The sequence below is a fragment of the Cebus imitator genome, unplaced genomic scaffold, assembly GCF_001604975.1.
Source record: "Cebus imitator isolate Cc_AM_T3 unplaced genomic scaffold, Cebus_imitator-1.0 Scaffold21, whole genome shotgun sequence".
NCBI classification, from domain to species: domain Eukaryota; kingdom Metazoa; phylum Chordata; class Mammalia; order Primates; family Cebidae; genus Cebus; species Cebus imitator.
In genome coordinates this window covers 9,335,580-9,354,717 of record NW_016107336.1, presented here as the reverse complement: position 1 = coordinate 9,354,717, position 19,138 = coordinate 9,335,580, and the positions used below count along the sequence as shown (strand labels likewise).

The 19,138-nt window shown below is 34.5% G+C and overlaps 1 protein-coding gene across 36 annotated transcripts in view; it reads left to right on the top strand.

The window, feature by feature from the left end:
• CLASP2 (cytoplasmic linker associated protein 2) overlaps positions 1 to 19,138 on the top strand; it is a 203,727-nt gene that overhangs the window by 31,712 nt on the left and 152,877 nt on the right. For 28 of the 36 annotated variants that reach the window (XM_037736045.1, XM_017521726.2, XM_017521715.2 and 25 more), the window contains one exon: positions 6,899 to 7,045. In XM_037736045.1, the coding sequence (XP_037591973.1) occupies positions 6,899 to 7,045 (147 nt within the window). Of the gene's footprint in view, positions 1 to 6,297; positions 6,515 to 6,898; positions 7,046 to 19,138 lie in introns of those variants that run through there. The other 8 variants (XM_037736051.1, XM_017521754.2, XM_017521753.2 and 5 more) reach the window with 3 other exon arrangements.

Below are 19,138 nucleotides of genomic sequence, written 5' to 3'. Positions count from 1 at the left end.
CTTTGGTATAATAAACTACTTAATGTGAAGTGAAGCATATTTTGTGCATGAAAATTCATGGTGTTGTGGATTCTTCTTACTGAATTGTTTGTTCCACTGAAGAAAATCCACACAAAATGAATTTTTTTCTGTGAGTTGTAGTAACATTTTGACTTGCTCCTTTATTTGCCATGTAATATGGAACAGTTTTTTATCTTTTATATGAATTGGAGAAGCAGAAGTTTTGGGTTTTGGAATACATGTACCCATAAAAGTTAAGTGGAGACCGGGTGTGGTGGCTTATGGCCTGTGATCCCAGCACTTTGGGAGGCCGAGGCAGGCAGATCACCTAAGGTCAGGAGTTTAAGACTATCTGGGCCAAAATGGTGAAACCTCATCTCTACTAAAAAGACAAAGTTAGCTGGGCTTGGTGGTACATGCCTCTTATCCCAGCTACTCAAGAGGCTTGAGACAACAGAATCTCTTGAACTTGGGAGGCAGAGGTTGCGGTGAGCCAAGATCATGCCATTCCACTCCAGCCTGGGGTACAACAGCAAAACTCTGTCTTAAAAAAAAAAAAAAGTGAGATAAAAGTTTAAAAAGCCATTTCATGGCTTTCCTGCAGTGAGAAAAAGAAAAAAAGAGACAAGATATGATGAATATAAATTCACAGACCCTTATCTGAAACCAGGACTGTTTGTGTTTTGGAATTCAGAATGTATCAGATTTTAGAAAATTAATAAGGTCATATGTACCCCATGCATTATGTAACAGTTCTTGCTGGGCCTGGGGCAGCACCCTATAATCAAGCACATTAATTTTTTTTTTTTTTTTCCTGAGACAGGATCTCGCTCTGTTGCTCAGGCTGAAGTGCAGTGCCGCAATCTCAGCCCACTGCAGCCTCCACCTCCTGGGTTTAAGGGATTCTCCTGCCTCAGCCTCCCAAGTAGCTGGGATAACAGGCGTGCACCACCATGCCTGGCTAAATTTTGTATTTTTTGTGGAGACGAGGTTTCACCATGTTGGCCAGACTGGTCTCAAACTGCTGGCCTCAAATGATCCACCTGCCTTGGCCTCCCAAAGTGCTGGGATTACAGACATGAGCCACCACTCCCAGCCATGTTTTTGGAATTAAATGTGTGTGAATTCGTACTGAGTAGAATAAATATAACAAATAGCCTCATAACAGTTCACATCATGTTTTGTCATAAACTGAGTTCAGATCAGTTTATGCCACCAAATGAGTTTAAAAGCTGGGTTTTCAGAGCTTTTTGACTTTCAGGCATGCATATATGTCATCGTGGGCCTATACTGTCTCAGTGCTTGCTGGGGACAGTTTCCAAGTGTTACATGAAGGCAACGAAAGGTAAAACCTTATTCTACTTGGTCTTCATTTTCCATCTTCTTTCTGCCTGTTTCTCCCCTTCTCCCTTCTTCCTCTAGTCTCTTCCTCTTCTTTTTCCTGCTCTATCTTTAATCTCTTCTTCCATCTACCTCCCCTTCCTCTCCATCTCTTCCATCTTTCTCTATTTCCTCCTCTTCCTCTGTTTCATCTCCTCCCTCTCCTGCCTCCACCATTTCCATCTTTTCCTCCTTCGTTTCCATATCTTCCTTCTCTGTTTCTATCTCTTCCTACTCCCCTTCTTTCCTCCATTTTCTTTCCATGTTTTCCATCTCCCTTATATAGAAAACCACTACAGCCTGCTCATTTTATTAATTTCTGTCCTTTAATATATTTTAATATGCTTATCTTGTACAGTTTATGTACCCAGCAATACTAGTCTTTTTTTGAAACTTTGGAGCAAGAATAAAAGTGTCAATACAGCCATAATTTGTAGTTTGCTTTTTGTTGTTTCATCCTTTTTTTTGTTTATTTAGTACATATTAGAGCACCTACTGTATGTATCCTAAGTGGTGTCTTCTGACTTATCTTTTAGTTCACTAATGATCCCTTGAGCTGTGTCTAAGCTACTGTTATGCCTGCCCACTGAATTTAAATTTCAGTTACTATATTTTCATTTTTTGAAGTTCCATTTGGTTATTTTAAAAATCTATGTCATTTTTTATAATTTTTCAATCCCCAAAGTCAAGTTTGCTCATTTATTGTATAGTCCATGCCTGGTAACTATAGGATTTTAAGTGGGTCTTTTCCTATTATCTGTTTATTTTTATTTGTTCTTGCTCATGGTGCCTTGTTTCCTGTTGTACCTGGTGCCTTGTGGAAAATTATTTGTGGGAGTAATTTGAGGCCAGACACCTTTCTTTCAGGGAAATTTTGCATTTTGTTTGGCTGTTGGTTGAAAGTGCTACCAGTCTGAGCCCACAGAGTTTAAGGTCTTGAGTGTCTGGACCGCCCAAGCAGTTGACCTTAATGAAGCACTCTATTTGATTCACTTCTCTGTTATTCTCTTTTGAAAAAAGCTTGAAAGGAATTGACTATAGGAAGATAAGATCTTACCTATGATTTACTTTAACCTCAAGGGTATAGTTGTTTGGTATACGAGCTTTTGGTGGGAAGAGTCTTTTATTAGACTCTGCATCTAATGTGGACTTTGAATTCTGTTCCCTTTGCCCCACAAGGCCTTTGGAAAGGAAGTTCCACTGTACTGGTTTTATCCTTGTATTTTTTAATATCTTATAAAATATTTATTGCTTTTATTACATATTAAAATATGTGCCTTATTTAGTGTATAATATTGTTTGCCTTTGTAGTATTACTTTAAATAACTTGGTAATGTTTTCACTGAAGATTGAAAGTCTCCATACTATGAAATGTGTGCCATTCTAGATATTTTTCTACATGTTGAAGATAAAACAGAGGGCAAAATTGACAAAAGTTTTTATCCAATAGCTCATATATTTCAGCAGAACACAGATAAGCAAAGTAAGTGAAATATATAGATGGTAAGTGCCAGGAAGAAATAATGCAGGGAGGCAGGGGTACATCAGAGTAATAGAGTGTTGGGAAAACACTAGGGTGTTTGTGATTTTAGTATCCAGAGGAAAACTTCATTGAGAAGGCAACAGATGAATAAAGACATGAAACTGGTGAGTGAACGTATGGATGTGGATGAAAAAAGCATTCAGGGCAGAAGGAGCAAGTTCAAAGGCCCTGACATGAATCATAGCAGGGAAGCTAGGTTGGCGGGGTGGGATTAGTGAGAATGGGGAAAATAGGTAGGAGATAAGGTTGGAGAGACCTACATGACATTTAAGATCTTAGAGTTCTGGTAGGCCTTTTTATGTAGTCATAAGAGGATTTTGAATAGTGATTGTGTTATGAGTTTGTTCAACCCAGGATCACATATTGAGAATAAACTTTAGGGGACAAGGCTAGCAGCAGAAAGAGTTGGTTTGCTCTGACAATTATTTTTAGACTATTCTAGGTAATGGGGTTGCAGCATGAACAAGACAAAGTTTCTGTTCTTAAGCTTCCAATCCACATAGAAAAATTAGTGTCTATTATTTCAGTAAGTGATAGCTGCTAGGAAGAAAATAATTGAGACTTGTTTTGATATTTCATAGTTATTTTTAAAAAATTTAAGCCCAGAATATTTATTGTTTTACAAATTTTAAATTTTAGGGGTAGTGATAATGAATTCATTTTATGAATTCTTTTAGCTGATAGTCAAAAAAACCATAACCTTATTGGAGGTGGGTAAAATTTTATTTCTTCCTGTGTTTGTAGATTTATTTATTTTTCCTTTTAGTTTTTCAGTTTTTGTTTTATATATTTGAAGCTGTGTTATTGGGTACATAAATATTCAGGGCTCTGATTTTTTTCCCGTGGAATAACCTCTTTCTCATTATTAAACATCTCTCTTTATCTCTAGTAATGCATTTTCAAACTGCTTTATTTGAAATTAGTATAGCTGCATCATTGGTCTGTCTTTCCTTAACCTTTTTGTGACCTTAAAGGTAAAAATATATCTCATTTAAGCAGCCAGTTTTAAAAAATTCAGTCTGGATCTTTCACCTGTACTAGTTCATTTATATTTAAGAGAATTACTAATATACTTGGTTTTGTATTTACTATTTCATTTTCTATCTTATCCACTTGTTTTATTCTTTTTGTCTCTCCCCTTCTTTTCAGTCAATCAGATATTTTAAATTTATTTTCTTTTTCTTCTATGTGTATACTTATTTTTCTTTAGTAGTTAGCCTAGAGCAGAGATTGGCAAACTGTTGCTTATAGACCAAATCCATCTGCCCTCCTGTTTTTGTATATAAAATTTTATTGAAATACAACCACACCCATTTGTTTACATATTGTGTGTATATAACTGCTTTGGTGCTATAATGTCATAATTGAGTAGTTGTATGGAAAGACCATATATATATGGTTTTACAAAGCCTAAAATATTCGCTACGTCGTCCTTTACAGAGAAAAAATGCCATCCCCCCCCTAGGGGAATGACTCTTAAACTGGATCATGCATTGGAATGACTGGGAGGGCTTGTTAATACATAAATTAACTGGGCTGCATCTCTAGAGTTTCTGATTCAGTAGGTTTCGGTTGGGGCCCAATAATTTGCATTTTTAACAAATTGCCAGGTGACGCTCAGCTGCTGGTATAGGCACTACATTTTGAAGACCAGTGCCCTAGATATTACTATGCATCTTCGATTTATTATAATCTAAAATAAATTACTGTATTTACTACTTCCTCAATAAGGCTCAAATCTTTAGAAACCTTTTACTTTGTTTGCTTACCTCTTCGTAGTACCATTTTATAATAACCTCAAACTGGAACAGTCCATATCTATCAGTAGTAGAATGGATATTAATCAATTGTGGTACTTTCATACACTAGCAAACTATAAGCAATGAAAAGGAATCTTCCAAACATTATCTTCCAACACTGAGTAAAAAGAAGCTAGATACCAGAATACGTATTGTATTCCTTTTACATAATGTTCGAAAATAAACAAAACCAAATGTTAGAATTCAAGACTAGTTAGTTTTGGAAGGAAATGTAGACTTTTATGAGTCTTGAGGGCACTTACAGGATGCTGGTAATCTGTGGATCTGGATACTGGTTATACTGGCATGGTCATTTTGTGAAAATTAATTAGCTGCATACTGATGATTTGTATACTTTGCTGTATTTTGATAAAAAGTTTAAAAATTAATTTCCCAGTAGTTTGAGAATGTTAATTTTTTTTTTTTTTTAATGGTAGGAACATATTTACTCTTTTCAATCCTTGTGTGTGTGTAGGAACAGAATACTGTTTCCATGGGAACTTCTGGCCACTCTGTGTTTCAGTGATTAACTTTCTGTAGATTTGTATGTCTACTCTGTCTTTCTTAGCTGCATTTTTTAACATAATAGTAGCAAAAAGTTTATTTGGAATTATATTAGTGTTTTTAACAGAGCAGTCTATGTACTGCACAGGTTTTAAGCTTATTAATTTATCCAAACTGATTCCCTAATAGTGTTATACTACAAAACAATTTTTTAAGAGTAGAAGATAATTTTTTCCTGCAAGTTGTATTACTTAAAAACACTTTCTGAAATAGAATGTGGCTTTTTATTAGAGTGTCTGTTTGATTCTTTTTTCCTTTAATAAAAGTCTTAAAACTTTCTTGGCATATTTTATTTAAAATATATTTAATAGTTGTATTGATAGTATCTCTTTATAGGAATTATTTAATTCTAGGTGACTGGGTGTTTGTTTAGGTATAGAAAGCCCATTGAAAGGAAAAGATTCTGGCATATTGATCTGAAGTCTGGTAAAGCTGCTTCTCTGCCTCGCCCATCTATTTGTCATGGTTGATTTGTGCAGGGTCCTAGAGAAAACCATCTTTTCAGGAGAGTAAAATGCATATACTGTGTGTGTGTGTGCGCGCGCGTGTGCTTGTGCGTGTGCATGTGTGTGTGTATGTGTATGCTGGGAGGTGTTTCATTTACATATAAGTAGATGATGCTAGTGTGGTCATTCATATTCCGAAAGGAGCCTTGCAGAATCATTTATGAAAACAAATTGTTTTGTTTGATTTCTATGGCTTAAATAAACAGCAGGTTTTAAGATTACAGAGTTAATTATGCACAGTAATGAGCACTGTGGCAGTCTGTGCTTTACTGATGCAATAATAAGCATCCCAGCAGAATGAATATTGCATACAACCTTAATTTCTATTTATATAAATTTTCATGTCAAATAAGAACACATATTTAGATTTCTAAACCTTTAGTTTTGAATGCCTTTGAAATTTTGATATAGAATAAGGATTATAGAATATTTTAGATGCATGGAGAATTTTTACCTTTCATCTGGCAGTAGCTGCCATAAGATGATGTCACCTTGTAGCTGATTGGCTGTTACAGCACCTAGGGCAGGGAAGAGAAAGAAAAATGCCGGCACAAACCTCAGTGGTGGTTCTGTGGTTGTTTCTGTCTTTTTTTGATAGAATCTTTGATTAGTATCGAATTTACTGTATTTGGCCATGTGAACTGTTGGGAGCCTCCTAGGGTGAGGGAAATTAAGAGCTTTCAGAGGAATGAGGCGACTGATTTGCAAACGCATCTGTGATTGTAAGTTGCAGAATCTGGGAATAAGGAATAAGGCAGGGCATGCTACAAGATGCACTATGGGAGGAGCTGGCAGAAAATGCTTATATGAGTAGCAAAAACAGGAAAATTACTTTTACTACCTTTAGAGTTAATATGTTTTGTTTTATGTTTTGACTTAATATATATAAGAAATATGAAAATACTGCATTTTGATTTTAAATTACAGAGGATTATTTTATATGGTGTTAGCCAATATATAAATGCTTATTCAAAGGACCTTTATTTTGTATTACATAGCTTACCAAAGTAATGATTCTATATATGGCTTTATTTTATTTTTGAGCCTTAGGGAAAATGTAACAAAGCTTAGTTCTCTTAAATACATTCTTCTAATGCTTTGTGCAGATAAAAGCTTCGATGATGAAGAATCAGTGGATGGAAATAGGCCGTCATCAGCTGCTTCAGCCTTCAAGGTTCCTCCACCTAAAACGTCCGGAAATCCTGTCAACAGTGCAAGGAAGCCTGGTTCAGCAGGTGGTCCTAAGGTTGGAGGTAATGTAAATCCATTTCAAATCTGTTATACATGCTTCATGCCCTTGATATGGCTACACATACTTAGAACTTCAGAGTAATATGTTTATTCATGACTGCAGCACGATTGCAGATCTGGAGTCTGTTGCAACATTCAGAAGTATGTGATGCCCTTTTGAAATGTGTAAAATATTGTTTCCTGCTATTTCCTGTAAAAGCATTTGTGAATTAGTGTCTTCTTGAGGGTATTTATTTTTCAGATGCCATTTTGAAAAAGATTTATGGAAGTTCTTTTTTTTTGTTTTTTGTTTTTTGTTTTAAGCAGAGAACAGGTTTTTCAGAATTTGGTTACTAATTTTCAAGTGCAGTAGCTGTTACAGAAATGTTGAATTATGTAATGTTTTTACACATTCTTCTAGGCAGTAAGTCTTAAATACTCGAGGATTTAAAAAATGGTTGAAGATACTGGGTATTGAATCATTTGTCACAATAGGAAATGGGTGGTGGTCAAGTAAAATTGCCTCAAAAATGGTTCCTGGATTAAATAATAATAAGTAAATAAGAAAAAACAGATTTCATGCAATTTTACACATAGCATATTCATTGATCAGATTGGAACTGTTTCTAGCATGTTGTTTATCTTTAATATTTTTAATGGGTATTTTTTCATGTGTTAATTAGAAAGCCATGAGTATATTTCCGGTGTTAGTTTCTGCTAGAACTTTCTGATAGAATGAATCTGTAAAAACAAGGGTAAGTATTTAATTCTAAAAGGACAGTAATATCTTTCTCTTTCCTTCCTTTCCTTTTTAAAAATAAATTTGTGTCTTAGTTGTAATATTTTGGGAAAGCAGATCTTTTCTTGTTTACAATAACTGGTGAGAAAATCATGGTCTTGAGGATTTTTGTTTTTTCTTTTTGTCTATAATACTTTTTATTAAAAACCAAAAAGGAAAGAAAAATAAGCTGTGTATTTTGACCAGGTTTCATAAGGAGTTGTGTTCCCTTGATCTTCCTATATAAACCCCCAATTTTTTCCCATCATATGAGATTCTAAATATAGAAATACTATCATAAGTATTTCATTTAAACTATTTTATGTGTCATATAATGAGCAATAAAGATGGTATGATATATATATATATACACACATACACATATGTGTGTATAAATATATATGTATATGTATATATATGCACATACACCTAAATGGGTGAAATTAAAATCTTACTAATTTCTCCAGATGTTTCAAATAATCTGTACTTTAGATTTTTAATTATTTTCTTTTTATTTTGTAATTTTAGTCTTGTATTCTCATCCAAATGTTAGTGTGATACCGCATTAGAAGATAGTTTTTGTTGCATTCTTATTTACCGCTAGTAAAAAGTATATGACATTTTTTGGTTTCTTCCTTTTATAACAAATAGCTCTCTTCAGTCATTACAAGGGAAATATTTTTCTTACTTTTGAATTATAGAATTCTAATCTATGATATAAATAATTTTATGAAACTTTTTTTAGCTTAAAAATGGATGATATTTGAGGTTTGTGGTGATAATAGTTAACATTTTAATGAATTGAACCAGTGGCTTATAATTTTTTTTTCATGGTTTGCTATCTTTTTAGAAGAAAATTGAAATTTACTATCATGGGTCATTTAATTCTGATATTAATCATATTGATATAATCAGATATCTTTTGTAAAAAGGAGAAACTTTCTTAAGCTCTCCCAACCCCAATCTTGTAGTTTTTAGTCCTAGCAGTTAAATGAAAAGGTTAAGTAGCTTTCACGATTGTAGCAATTAATCATTTAAAGATTTTATCAGCCATCTCAGCAGCAGCCTTTCTGCCAAAAATAAGGGAAAAGCTTTCATTCCTTTCTCCCTTTTCTCTTCCTCTTCCTCCTCCTTTTTCTTCTTCCTATTCTTTTTTTTTTTTTTTTTTTTTTTTTTTTTTTTTTTTTTTTTTTTTTGGCAATTGCAGGTATATTCTTGTTTCTTTTGTTTATCACAGCTCATTTAGGTTCATTGCTCATTTTTCTGTCTAAGAAAAGAGCTACCAGCCAGAGGATATTGATATTACTTCTGAAATAAATGCCATTCTTGGCTGTCAGTCCTTCTTTGAAAACTTAACTGTAGATTTTCTGGTTTTGACAGAGAATTGTTAATTTTTAAATTTGTTGTAGAAAGTTTTCTTAGAGTTGTAGAATTTTTGAGTTGGAAAAGACTTTCGGAGTTACCTAGTTCTTTCATAAAATTCCTGATAGATGATCATTCAACATGATTAAAAAAGTACTATCTGCTCTAAATTAAAATTTAGAACAAAAATCACCTGCATTGCCACTACACATAGACATAATCAACTGCTGAATTGTGATGTGCTTTCTTCCAATTTCTTTTCCAATTATTTTTACATAAATATTTTCTCAGGAGAAAAACAAAATTGTCACTATTCATTATATAGTTTTTTCTAACTAATATTTTGTCTTAAGCATTTTCTCATTATCTTGAATTATTAATTGAAAATTATTTGTGGCTAAATAATACCTAAGTTGCCATAAGCCTTTTCTGCTTCTTTAAACCGTGTCAGCATTCTTTTATATATCTTTCACCACGTCTTCAATGATTTCTTTGGAATAAATTTCTAAAATTCACTGGATTGAAAGATGCAGGGATTTTTAGAGTTCTCTCAGTTTGGCAAAGTATTTTTCAGAAACAAGCCCATTTCAATTCTGAATAAACAAATTCTTTTTTATGTTGCATTAAAATCTACCTCCTTGTAACATATACAGGGAAAATGAATTATTTGTTAACACGCTTTCAAATACTCAAAGATTGTTCTATTTTTCTTTGTGACTGTTCTGTTTTCTAAACTATATACTATTTTTCCCATGATTTTATATTGAATGGTAGTGATTCAGTCTCAATGTATTATTTGCTACTCCAAGGTATATAATAAATAGATGTGATTAGTTTCAAATTAAAAGAATATAGTAGGTGGAAATGTATAGTAGTGGTGTAAGCCAGACACAGCCCACTGGGTTTAACAAATCTCTTTTCAAGTAGGATGACTAAAATAAAAAAAATACGGTGAGCTGCTTTGAAATCGTGACTTAATCTGCTTTTGTAGTTTTGGAATATATTTTACTTCTTCCAGAGATACCTATCAAGATTAGGAATGTATGCTATTTTTAGCAAAGTATCCTATCCAGTTACTTAAAGCTCCTAAGTCGTGTGTTTAATCTTCCATGTATGTTAATTTGCTTTGTTCTTTGGCCTTAGTATGCCAACCTTTTCGTCTCATATTGTATTAATAATTATGTAGCCTTCAAGTTAAAGAGACTTGAAAAAAAGGCTGTGGCTAGGTTTATACCAATGTATCGTTGCTATAAAAACCCATATTATGTAAGTGTTAAAAGTGTTACCTTTGTGCCTTACTAATTAGAATAGGGATAAAGTAAATTCTCAAATAGATTATTTTCTGAATAACATTTGTAACTTCATTGTAGGAATTTAGATCAACACATTTTTCTTTCTTTTGGCTCAGTGGTTAATAGAATTGCTGGAAGCACCTAATTATTTAAAATACTTATATCTTTACAGTATTTTAGGTAACAATTTTTAATATAATTTTTTAATTTTCTTATATATATTCTTTCATTCAAATCTCATTAATGAAAGATTCTGAGATTTAAATGAAATAATATATATATAAGAACATCCCTGAGCAAACTGCAGTTTGGAGAAGTAACTTGCTCAGCGTCATTTATCTAATAAGAGGGCAAAGCACAAAAATCACTTCGCTATACTGCCATCACACTAATTTCTATTGGTAAATAAGGCTTCTTTTAGATTCTATAGCATGGAGATTGTAATCTGCAGAAATGATCACTACTTTTTGGCACTCATAAACCAGCCATTTTAAAGCTCAACTAATATGATTCCCAGCAAAACAGAGCATTTGGAATAAGCAGACCTTTAAATTTTACATTGTAAATAGAAATGCTTTTCAGTATTTTCTTGTTGAAATTGCCTTCTTCAAGTTTATTTTCTGGGTTATATTATCCCTATTCCTGTATCAATCATTTTGGCTGCTACTCTTTTTAAAAAAATAACAGTTGAATTAGATGATGATATAATGGTCATTTTAAAAATACTAATACCAGATTTTGAGGTTAGTGATTTGTCATTGAAGCTTGAGACACATCATTGACCAAATCTTCAGTTCTTAAAGTTCTTTTGTACTCACTCACTCACCCGCTCAAGTGGACAGCATATTTTCTCTCTAATGTCAAAGACTACTTTGAAATGGTTTTAACTTTCATTTCTTGTAATTAGGTAATTACTGCCATTTTGCATTTAGTAGTACTTAATAATCTTTAGGATATTTTCTATTTGTTTTACTTCACTTTATGTCTGACCTAAGATTTTAAGAATGTCCACGTATGTTTTCTACAAATGATGCTAGTCATTCCCATTTTTCCCATCATGCAGACAACAAAATTGGTTTTCTTTTGAACAAATAAAGATCACAAGAATAGTATGTGTGTAATAAAACAAATCTTAAGAATTTGTTTTTTAATTCTGGAATCTAAATTTTTGACTTGTAGTCCTCATTTTTCTATTTTTGAGCTTTATGTGAAACCATATAACAATTCCATGTTTTGGTTTTGTTTTCTTCCTCTCTTCTTCCCTTGCTGAAGAAGATACTAAAACTCAGAAGATTTTCACCCAAAAGGGTGAAAATTTCACCTTAAAGATGAACTGACCCAGATTCAGGAAAAGAGTTTGAGCCTCAGAGCATTGAATGATGAGCAAGATCAGATGGTTAGTAGGGATGAGATGAGAACTCAGTGCTTGACCCACTGTCAGGGGCTTCCTCTTGAATCATCTCTGAGTAATCTCCTAAGTAATACTGCATATGGTACATATTTATTATTTTTAATCCCACATAGCAGATCACTGTTACTGAAATCTGGAATTTAGGGATCAGACAATTGCCAATCTGTCTGAAATTACTGTCTGATCATTGACTGTACATCCCTGATACTTTCCCTCTTTGATATTACAGTACATATGATTTGAGTAAATAACATATAAATTATCATAACTATGAAACAGTGAGTTACATTATTTCTATCTGTGAGAATATGTGTTTTACTGTAATTACATTATTTGACCTTAGTTTTTTTTCACCTCCTGTGCAAAAAATTAAAGTGACAAAGACATTTTATTGTACAAGGTTTGTTTTTTGAAGAATTCAGAATGTGTAGGAAAAGAGAAATTGAATAGGCTAACAGAAGACCTAGCCTCTCTGTGGATAAGTTACTATTTTTATTTACACTTGTATATAGCGCTCACTATGGCAAGGCTCCAAGTTAATCAACCAAGAAGACCATGTTGGGGCTGGGCATGGTGGCTCATGCCTATAATCCCAGCACTTTGGGAAACAGAGGCAGGCGGATCACTTGAGCCCAGGAGTTTGAAACCAACCTGGGCACAATGGCAAAACCTGTATGTACACAAAATACAAAAATTATCTGGGTGTGATGGCATGTGCCTATAGTCCCAGCTACCAAGGAGGCTGAGCTGGGAGGATTGCTTGAACCCAGGAGGTTGAGGCTGCAGTGCACAATGATCATACCATTGCCCTCCAATCTGTGTTACAGCAAGGCCCTGTCTCCAGAAAAAGGACCATGTGGAATGTTTAATTCATGGTTTTAAACTTAGAAAAATTCAGTACCTGCCCATTATTCCGCCAACTAATGTTAATTATTGTTAGCATTTTGGTCCTCTCATAGTTTATTTGCCTATACTTTTTGACTGAAATTTGGGTGTTAGAAAATTGTAAAGTCTCTTATAGGAATACATATTGAAGGTTTACCTCAGAAAAGAGTGAAATGTCATTAATATTATCTCACATATGAAGAATTTTCCATTAGTTAGACTCATTATATTTGATCCATATGAAGTAGAAGTTACATTAACTGTATGCTTGGCTTCTATTTATTATGTACATTCTAATATAGTTTACATGTTAAGAAGCATTGTTTCTATAATGGGTATATGAATATAAATGAATTTTTTCATCAGCTTATCATTTCTCCCTTTTTAAAAACCAGTTTATGTATTTCTTTCTAATGAAAATAATTGAAAGTCATAATTTGATTTTTAAAAAGTATCAAAATCATGCTCATTGTTAAACAATGGAGGTTTTTAAAAACTTTAATAACATCTTGCTTCTCTAATCCCATTACTCTGAGGTAATTAGTGTTAAGTTTGATATGTATTCTTCCACGAATTACTCTATGTTCATTTATGTAGGTACTCATATTAGCTTTTATTTTTCCCATATTAAACTTACTAATAAAAACTTTCCAAGTTGCTTTTTTTTTCACAGAACATCCTTTAGCATCAAGAAGGACAGCTATTGCATCCTTTTAATTATTGATAACAGTATTTCACATTATTGATGCACCATGATTTAATAAACTATTTCCCTGTCAATGTCATTCAGGTTGTTTGCAACTTTAAGTCAGTACAGGAAATGCAGATCTTCATATACTTATGTGTTTTGAAATTCTGCTGCTTCTATATTATAAAATAGATTCCTCTAAATTGAATTGTTTAATCAAAGGTTTTATATGTTTTTAATTTTAATAAAGACTTTATTTTACCTTTTGCAGCATTGAATATAACAGCCTCATTAATTATTGCCATTTTGATAGGTAAAAAACGATGATTCCTTGATTTGCATTCTTCCCTCCACCTATCCGTCTGGCCTACAGCTTGCAAACATTTACTAAAGGCTTTTAGCATACTGCTAGCTTTGAACTCTCTGGGAAATGTAAATGAACACAAAGACCTTGCTCTCCTGGAGTTTATATTCTAGTGAAGTGTAGAATTTTTTTTTTTCTTTTTTTGAGGTGGAGTCTTGCTCTCTTGCTAAGGCTGGACTGCAGTGTTGTGATCTCAGCTCACCGCAACCTCCACCTCCTAGGTTCAGACAGTTCTCCTGCCTTAGCCTCTCAAGTAGCTGGGACTGCAGGTGCCTGCCATCACACCCAGCTAATTTTTGCATTTCTTTCTTTCTTTCTTTTCTTTCTTTTTTTTTTTTTTTTGAGATGGAGTCTCACTCTGTTGCCCAGGCTGTAGTGTAGTGGCGTGATCTCAGCTCACTGCAACCTCCACTGCTTGGGTTCAAGCAGTTCTCCTGCCTCAGCCTGGCAAGTAGCTGGGACTGCAGGCATAGGCCACCACACCCAGCTAATGTTTTATTTTTAGAAGAGACGATGTTTAACCATGTTGAGCAGGCTGGTCTCGAACTCCTGATCTCAGGTGATCTGCCCGCCTCAGCCTCCCAAAGCGCTGGGATTACAGACGTGAGCCACTGTGCCTGGCCTAATTTTTGTATTTTTAATAGAGATGGGGTTTCAGCATGTTGCCCAGCCTAGTCTCAAATTCCTGACCTCAGGTGATCCACCTTGCCTCAGCCTCCCAAAGTGCTGGAATTGCAGGTGTGTGCCACTACACCAGGCCAAAGTTCAGAATACTTAAATCTGTTAGTAGAAATTAGCAAATTCTCTTCTGCAAACTACATGCTATTTTGCCCTCTCATCAATTTGTTAGAATTTATTTTTCAAAGATTAGATTTTTTATTCTTTTGTTAAACGTTACAAATATTTCCTCTGTCTCTCCTTTGTGCCATTTTTGCATCCAATTTTTAAAATTTTTGTTGTGGTAGGTAAAATGTCTGTCCTTTTTATTTTTTTTGACATTCAAACTTACTGTCTTACAGGACTCCTGTTCATTCCCAAGGTTATAAAGCTAGTCTCGTTTATTGTAAAATATGAATTATTTTACATGTAGCTTGTTTAACCTGGAATGTTGTTTTTTATGAAGGGTTAAATAACCATTTAAATTTGTTTCTTATACATGGCCAATTATTTTTTTGCAATTAAATAAACATTCTTTATGCCATTGAATTGAAATACTACTATACTTTGGACAGTTTCTGGAGTTTCTCTTTATTTTCCCTCATCTATTTGTACCTATTGTAGCTTTATAGTAAATGGTTTCTCATACTTTTCATTATTACAAATTTTGAGCATATGACAAAGCTGACATACAGTGAATACTCATCACCTAAATTTACTAACCCATATTTGTTTGAATTCTCTCTATATAAGTATATTCCCACATCTATTTTTAAAAATTTCAGCCATTGGAAAGTAAATTGTAGACATCATGACATTTTACCCCTAAATATTTAATATGCCTTTCTAAGACTTAAAAAGCATACTCCTTTATAACCATAATATTATTATCATATGCAAGAGAATTCTATATTTTATTTATTTATTTTATTTTTGAGAAGGAGTTTCAGTCTGTTGCCCCGGCCGGAATGTAGTGACACAGTGGCGTGATCTTGGCTCACTGCAACTTCTGCCTCCTGGTCTCCTGCCTCAGCCTCGGTCTCCTGAGTAGCTGGGATTACAAGCGTGTGCCACCACACCCTGCCAATTTCGTATTTTTAGTAGAGATGGGGTTTCTCCATGTTAGTCAGGCTGGTCTTGAACTCCCGACCTCAGGCGGTGTGCCTGCCTCGGCCTCCCAAAGTGCTGGGATTACAGGTATGAGCCACTGTACCCTGCCTAATTTTTGTATTTTTAGTGGAGACTGGGTTTCACCATGTTGGCCAGGCCAGTCTCAAACACCTGTCTTGGCCTCCTAGGAAGGGAGCATCACACACTGGGGTCTGTTGGGGGGAAATAGGGGAGGGACAGAGCGGGGTGAGGAGTTGTGGAGAGATAGCATGGGGAGAAATGCCAGATATAGGTGAAGGGGAGGAAGGCAGCAAATCACGCTGCCATGTGTGTACCTGTGCAACAATCTTGCATGTTCTTCACATGTACCCCAAAATCTAAAATACAATAAAAAAATTAAAAATAAAAAATGCTGGGATTACAGATGTGAGCTGCCACACCTGAGAACTCTATAACATTATCTGTAAAACAGTTAAGGAGTTATCTCTGTGACATTGACTTTTTGGAGTCTAGGCCAGTTGTTTTTAAGATTGTCCTGGGTTGTGTATTCATCTGATTTCTTTGTGATGTTATTTAACTTATTTCTCTAGCACTTTTATTTTCTGTAAACTTATTAACCTATATATTTACTCCTTTTTAGTCAGTTCATCTACATATTTAGGTTTTCTCAATTGTCCTAAGATTTTTTGGTTGTTTGTTTTTTTGAGACAGATTCTTGCTCTGTTGCCCAGGTTGGAGTGCAGTGGCACGATCTTGGCTCACTGTAACCTCTACCTCCCAGGTTCAAGCGATTCTTCTGCCTCACCCTCCCAGGTAGCTGGGACTACAGGTGCATGCCACCACATCTGGCTAATTTTTTGTATTTTTAGTAGAGATGGGGTGTTACCATGTTAGCAAGGATGGTCTCAATTTCCTGATCTTGTGATCTGCCCACCTTGGCCTCCCAAAGTGCTGGGATTACAGGCATGAGCCACTGCGCCCGGCCAGAATTTTTTTTTATAGCTTTTAAAATTCAAACCAGGATATACTTACTCTCTCTTGGATAGTTGGTAATTTACTGTTTATTTCTCAGGTGATTTTATCTTTAAATAAAATTTTTGGCCAGGCACAGTGGCTCACGGCTGTAATCCCAGCACTTTGGGAGGCTGAGGCTGGCGGATCACTTGGGGAGTTCCAGCTATACGGGAGGCTGAGGCAGGAGAATCGCTTGAACCCAAGAGGCAGAAGTTGCAGTGAGCTGAGATTGCACCACTGCACTCCAGCCTGGGCAACAGAGCAAAACTCCATCTGAAAAAATAATATTAACAATTAATAAATTTTTATTTATTTTATTTATAGTCTTTTTATATTTAGAATTTTTTATATTCTCACCTTTCTTTTATACCTATGATTGCTATTTAGTTATATTGGAGAATTGTGTTATACTGTAGTTTCCTTCTTGGTAGGTGTGGTTTTTTTTTAATTTTAGAGGGAGTTACTTTTATCAGCAGAAAGTAGTTTTCTTCTTGGAGCCCAGTATAGATGTTAGATTATTTATTTTGTTTATGGTAATGTATTGGATTTTCATAGACCTCAAGTAACAAGTGGATTCGGTGGGGCCAGCAAAAAAATGTTTGCTTCGTTTTTAAGTTTAAGAACGCCCTCTTCCGTTGATGTAGTGAAATGCATCTTCTTTACTACACGATTTGTTGGGGACTTTCTACTTCTGATTCTTTGATTACCATCTTATTTGAATAGAGCCCTTATCTTTTGTTTCCTCCTTTTCTTTATCCATCAAGATTCAAAAGGATACCTTTCCTTTCTAATTGCTATTTACCTCTTGTCCTAGGGAGAACCTTAGTTGGCATCGACATTATACAACTACCAGGATTCTTTCCCACACAGTTTCCTCTGATTTTTATCATTAAGGGCTCTGTAGTTAACATTGCTGGTCTTGGATGTTTATATTTTCCTCATTTACTTGAAATTAAGTTTGAAGTCTTATTTGTCTCTTACTTGTATTAAATGCATGGGCAATAGGTAATTTTATTTGCTCTCTGTGGGTTTTGGAATATTTATTTGTATATTTGATTTGCATTTGGATGCCTACCATTTTCCCAGGGCTAGAATGTCTACTGTAAGTTTTAATACTGGATAAGGAAAAACTTTTTTAAAAAACTGAATAATCCATTGGCTCTGCGTACTGTTGAATTTTGGGACATTATTATTGAATAGTTTCTACCTTCTCCTTTGAATCACTTCTTTTTCTTAAATCAAAATTTAAAATTTCTTACATTTGTGGGTCTGTTTTTGAACTTTCCATTTTATTTATTTGGTTAGTTGGTCTATTCCTGCACAAAAACCTAATTCTCTGAATAATTTCAGCTTTGTAAGTTTTGCTGTCTGGTAGCACGAGTAGCCTCTGTTTTCTTCTGCAGGAATGTTTGGCTCATTGCACTTGCAAACAGATTTTAGAATCAGCTTGACGAGTTTCACAAGAAACCTTTTTGGAAGCTTATTATTGTAATACCTGGAGAAGACTGGACACTTGATGATACCATTCCTTCTTGTTCATGAGCATGAAATATCTCTCCATTTATTTAATTTGTAATTTTTTTTTCTTTTGAAGACAGAGTCTCACTCTGTATCCAGGTTGGAGTGCAATGGGGCCATCTCGGCTCACACTCACTGCAACCTCTGCCTCCCAGGTTCAAGCGATTGTGGTACCCCAGCCTCCCAAGTAGCTGAGATTACAGGCACACACCACCGCTCCCAGTTTTTTTGTTTGTTTGTTTTTTGTTTTTTTTGTGTGTGTGTGTGTATATTTTTAGTTGAGACAGGGTTTCTTCATATTGCCTAGGCTGGTCTCAAACTCCTGAGCTCAGGCAATCCGCCTGCCTTGGCCTCCCAAAGTGCTAGTATTACAGGTGTGAGTCACCATGCCTCCTTCTCCATTTATTTCACTACTCTAATATTTCATTAAAATTTATTTCCCCAAATTTTTCACTCTTCAAGTTAAAATTTCTAACTTCGTTGCTAGTGGTTAGAAATGAAATTGATTTTTGTATATTGATTTTATATCCAGCTACCTTAGAAAGTTGAATTTTGAATGATTTTACTGTGTGTGTGTGTGTGTGTGTGTGTGTGTGTGTGTGTGTGTATACACAACTAAAATTATATATATTTATTGTGTACCACATATTTTGAAATACGTATCTATTTTAGAATGGCTAAATTGAGCAGTTAATATATACATTATCTCGCTTCATTTTTTAATGGCGAGAATACTTAAAATCTCTCTCACCAATTTTCAAGAATACAATACATTGTTAATTGTTGTCATGCTATACAATAGATCTCTTGAACATATCTCTTACTGAAATCTTATATCCTTTGTTGGTCAAAGGATATTTTTTGGGTTTTCTGTCTATACCAGAGTGTGACAAACTACACCTGGCATTGCCAAATCTGGCTACTTATCTGGCTTTGTAAATAAAGTTTTGTCGAAATACAGATACACTCATTCGTTTGCAGAGTTGAGTAACTGCAGCGGAGACCATATAGCCTTTGAAGCCTAAAATATTACTATG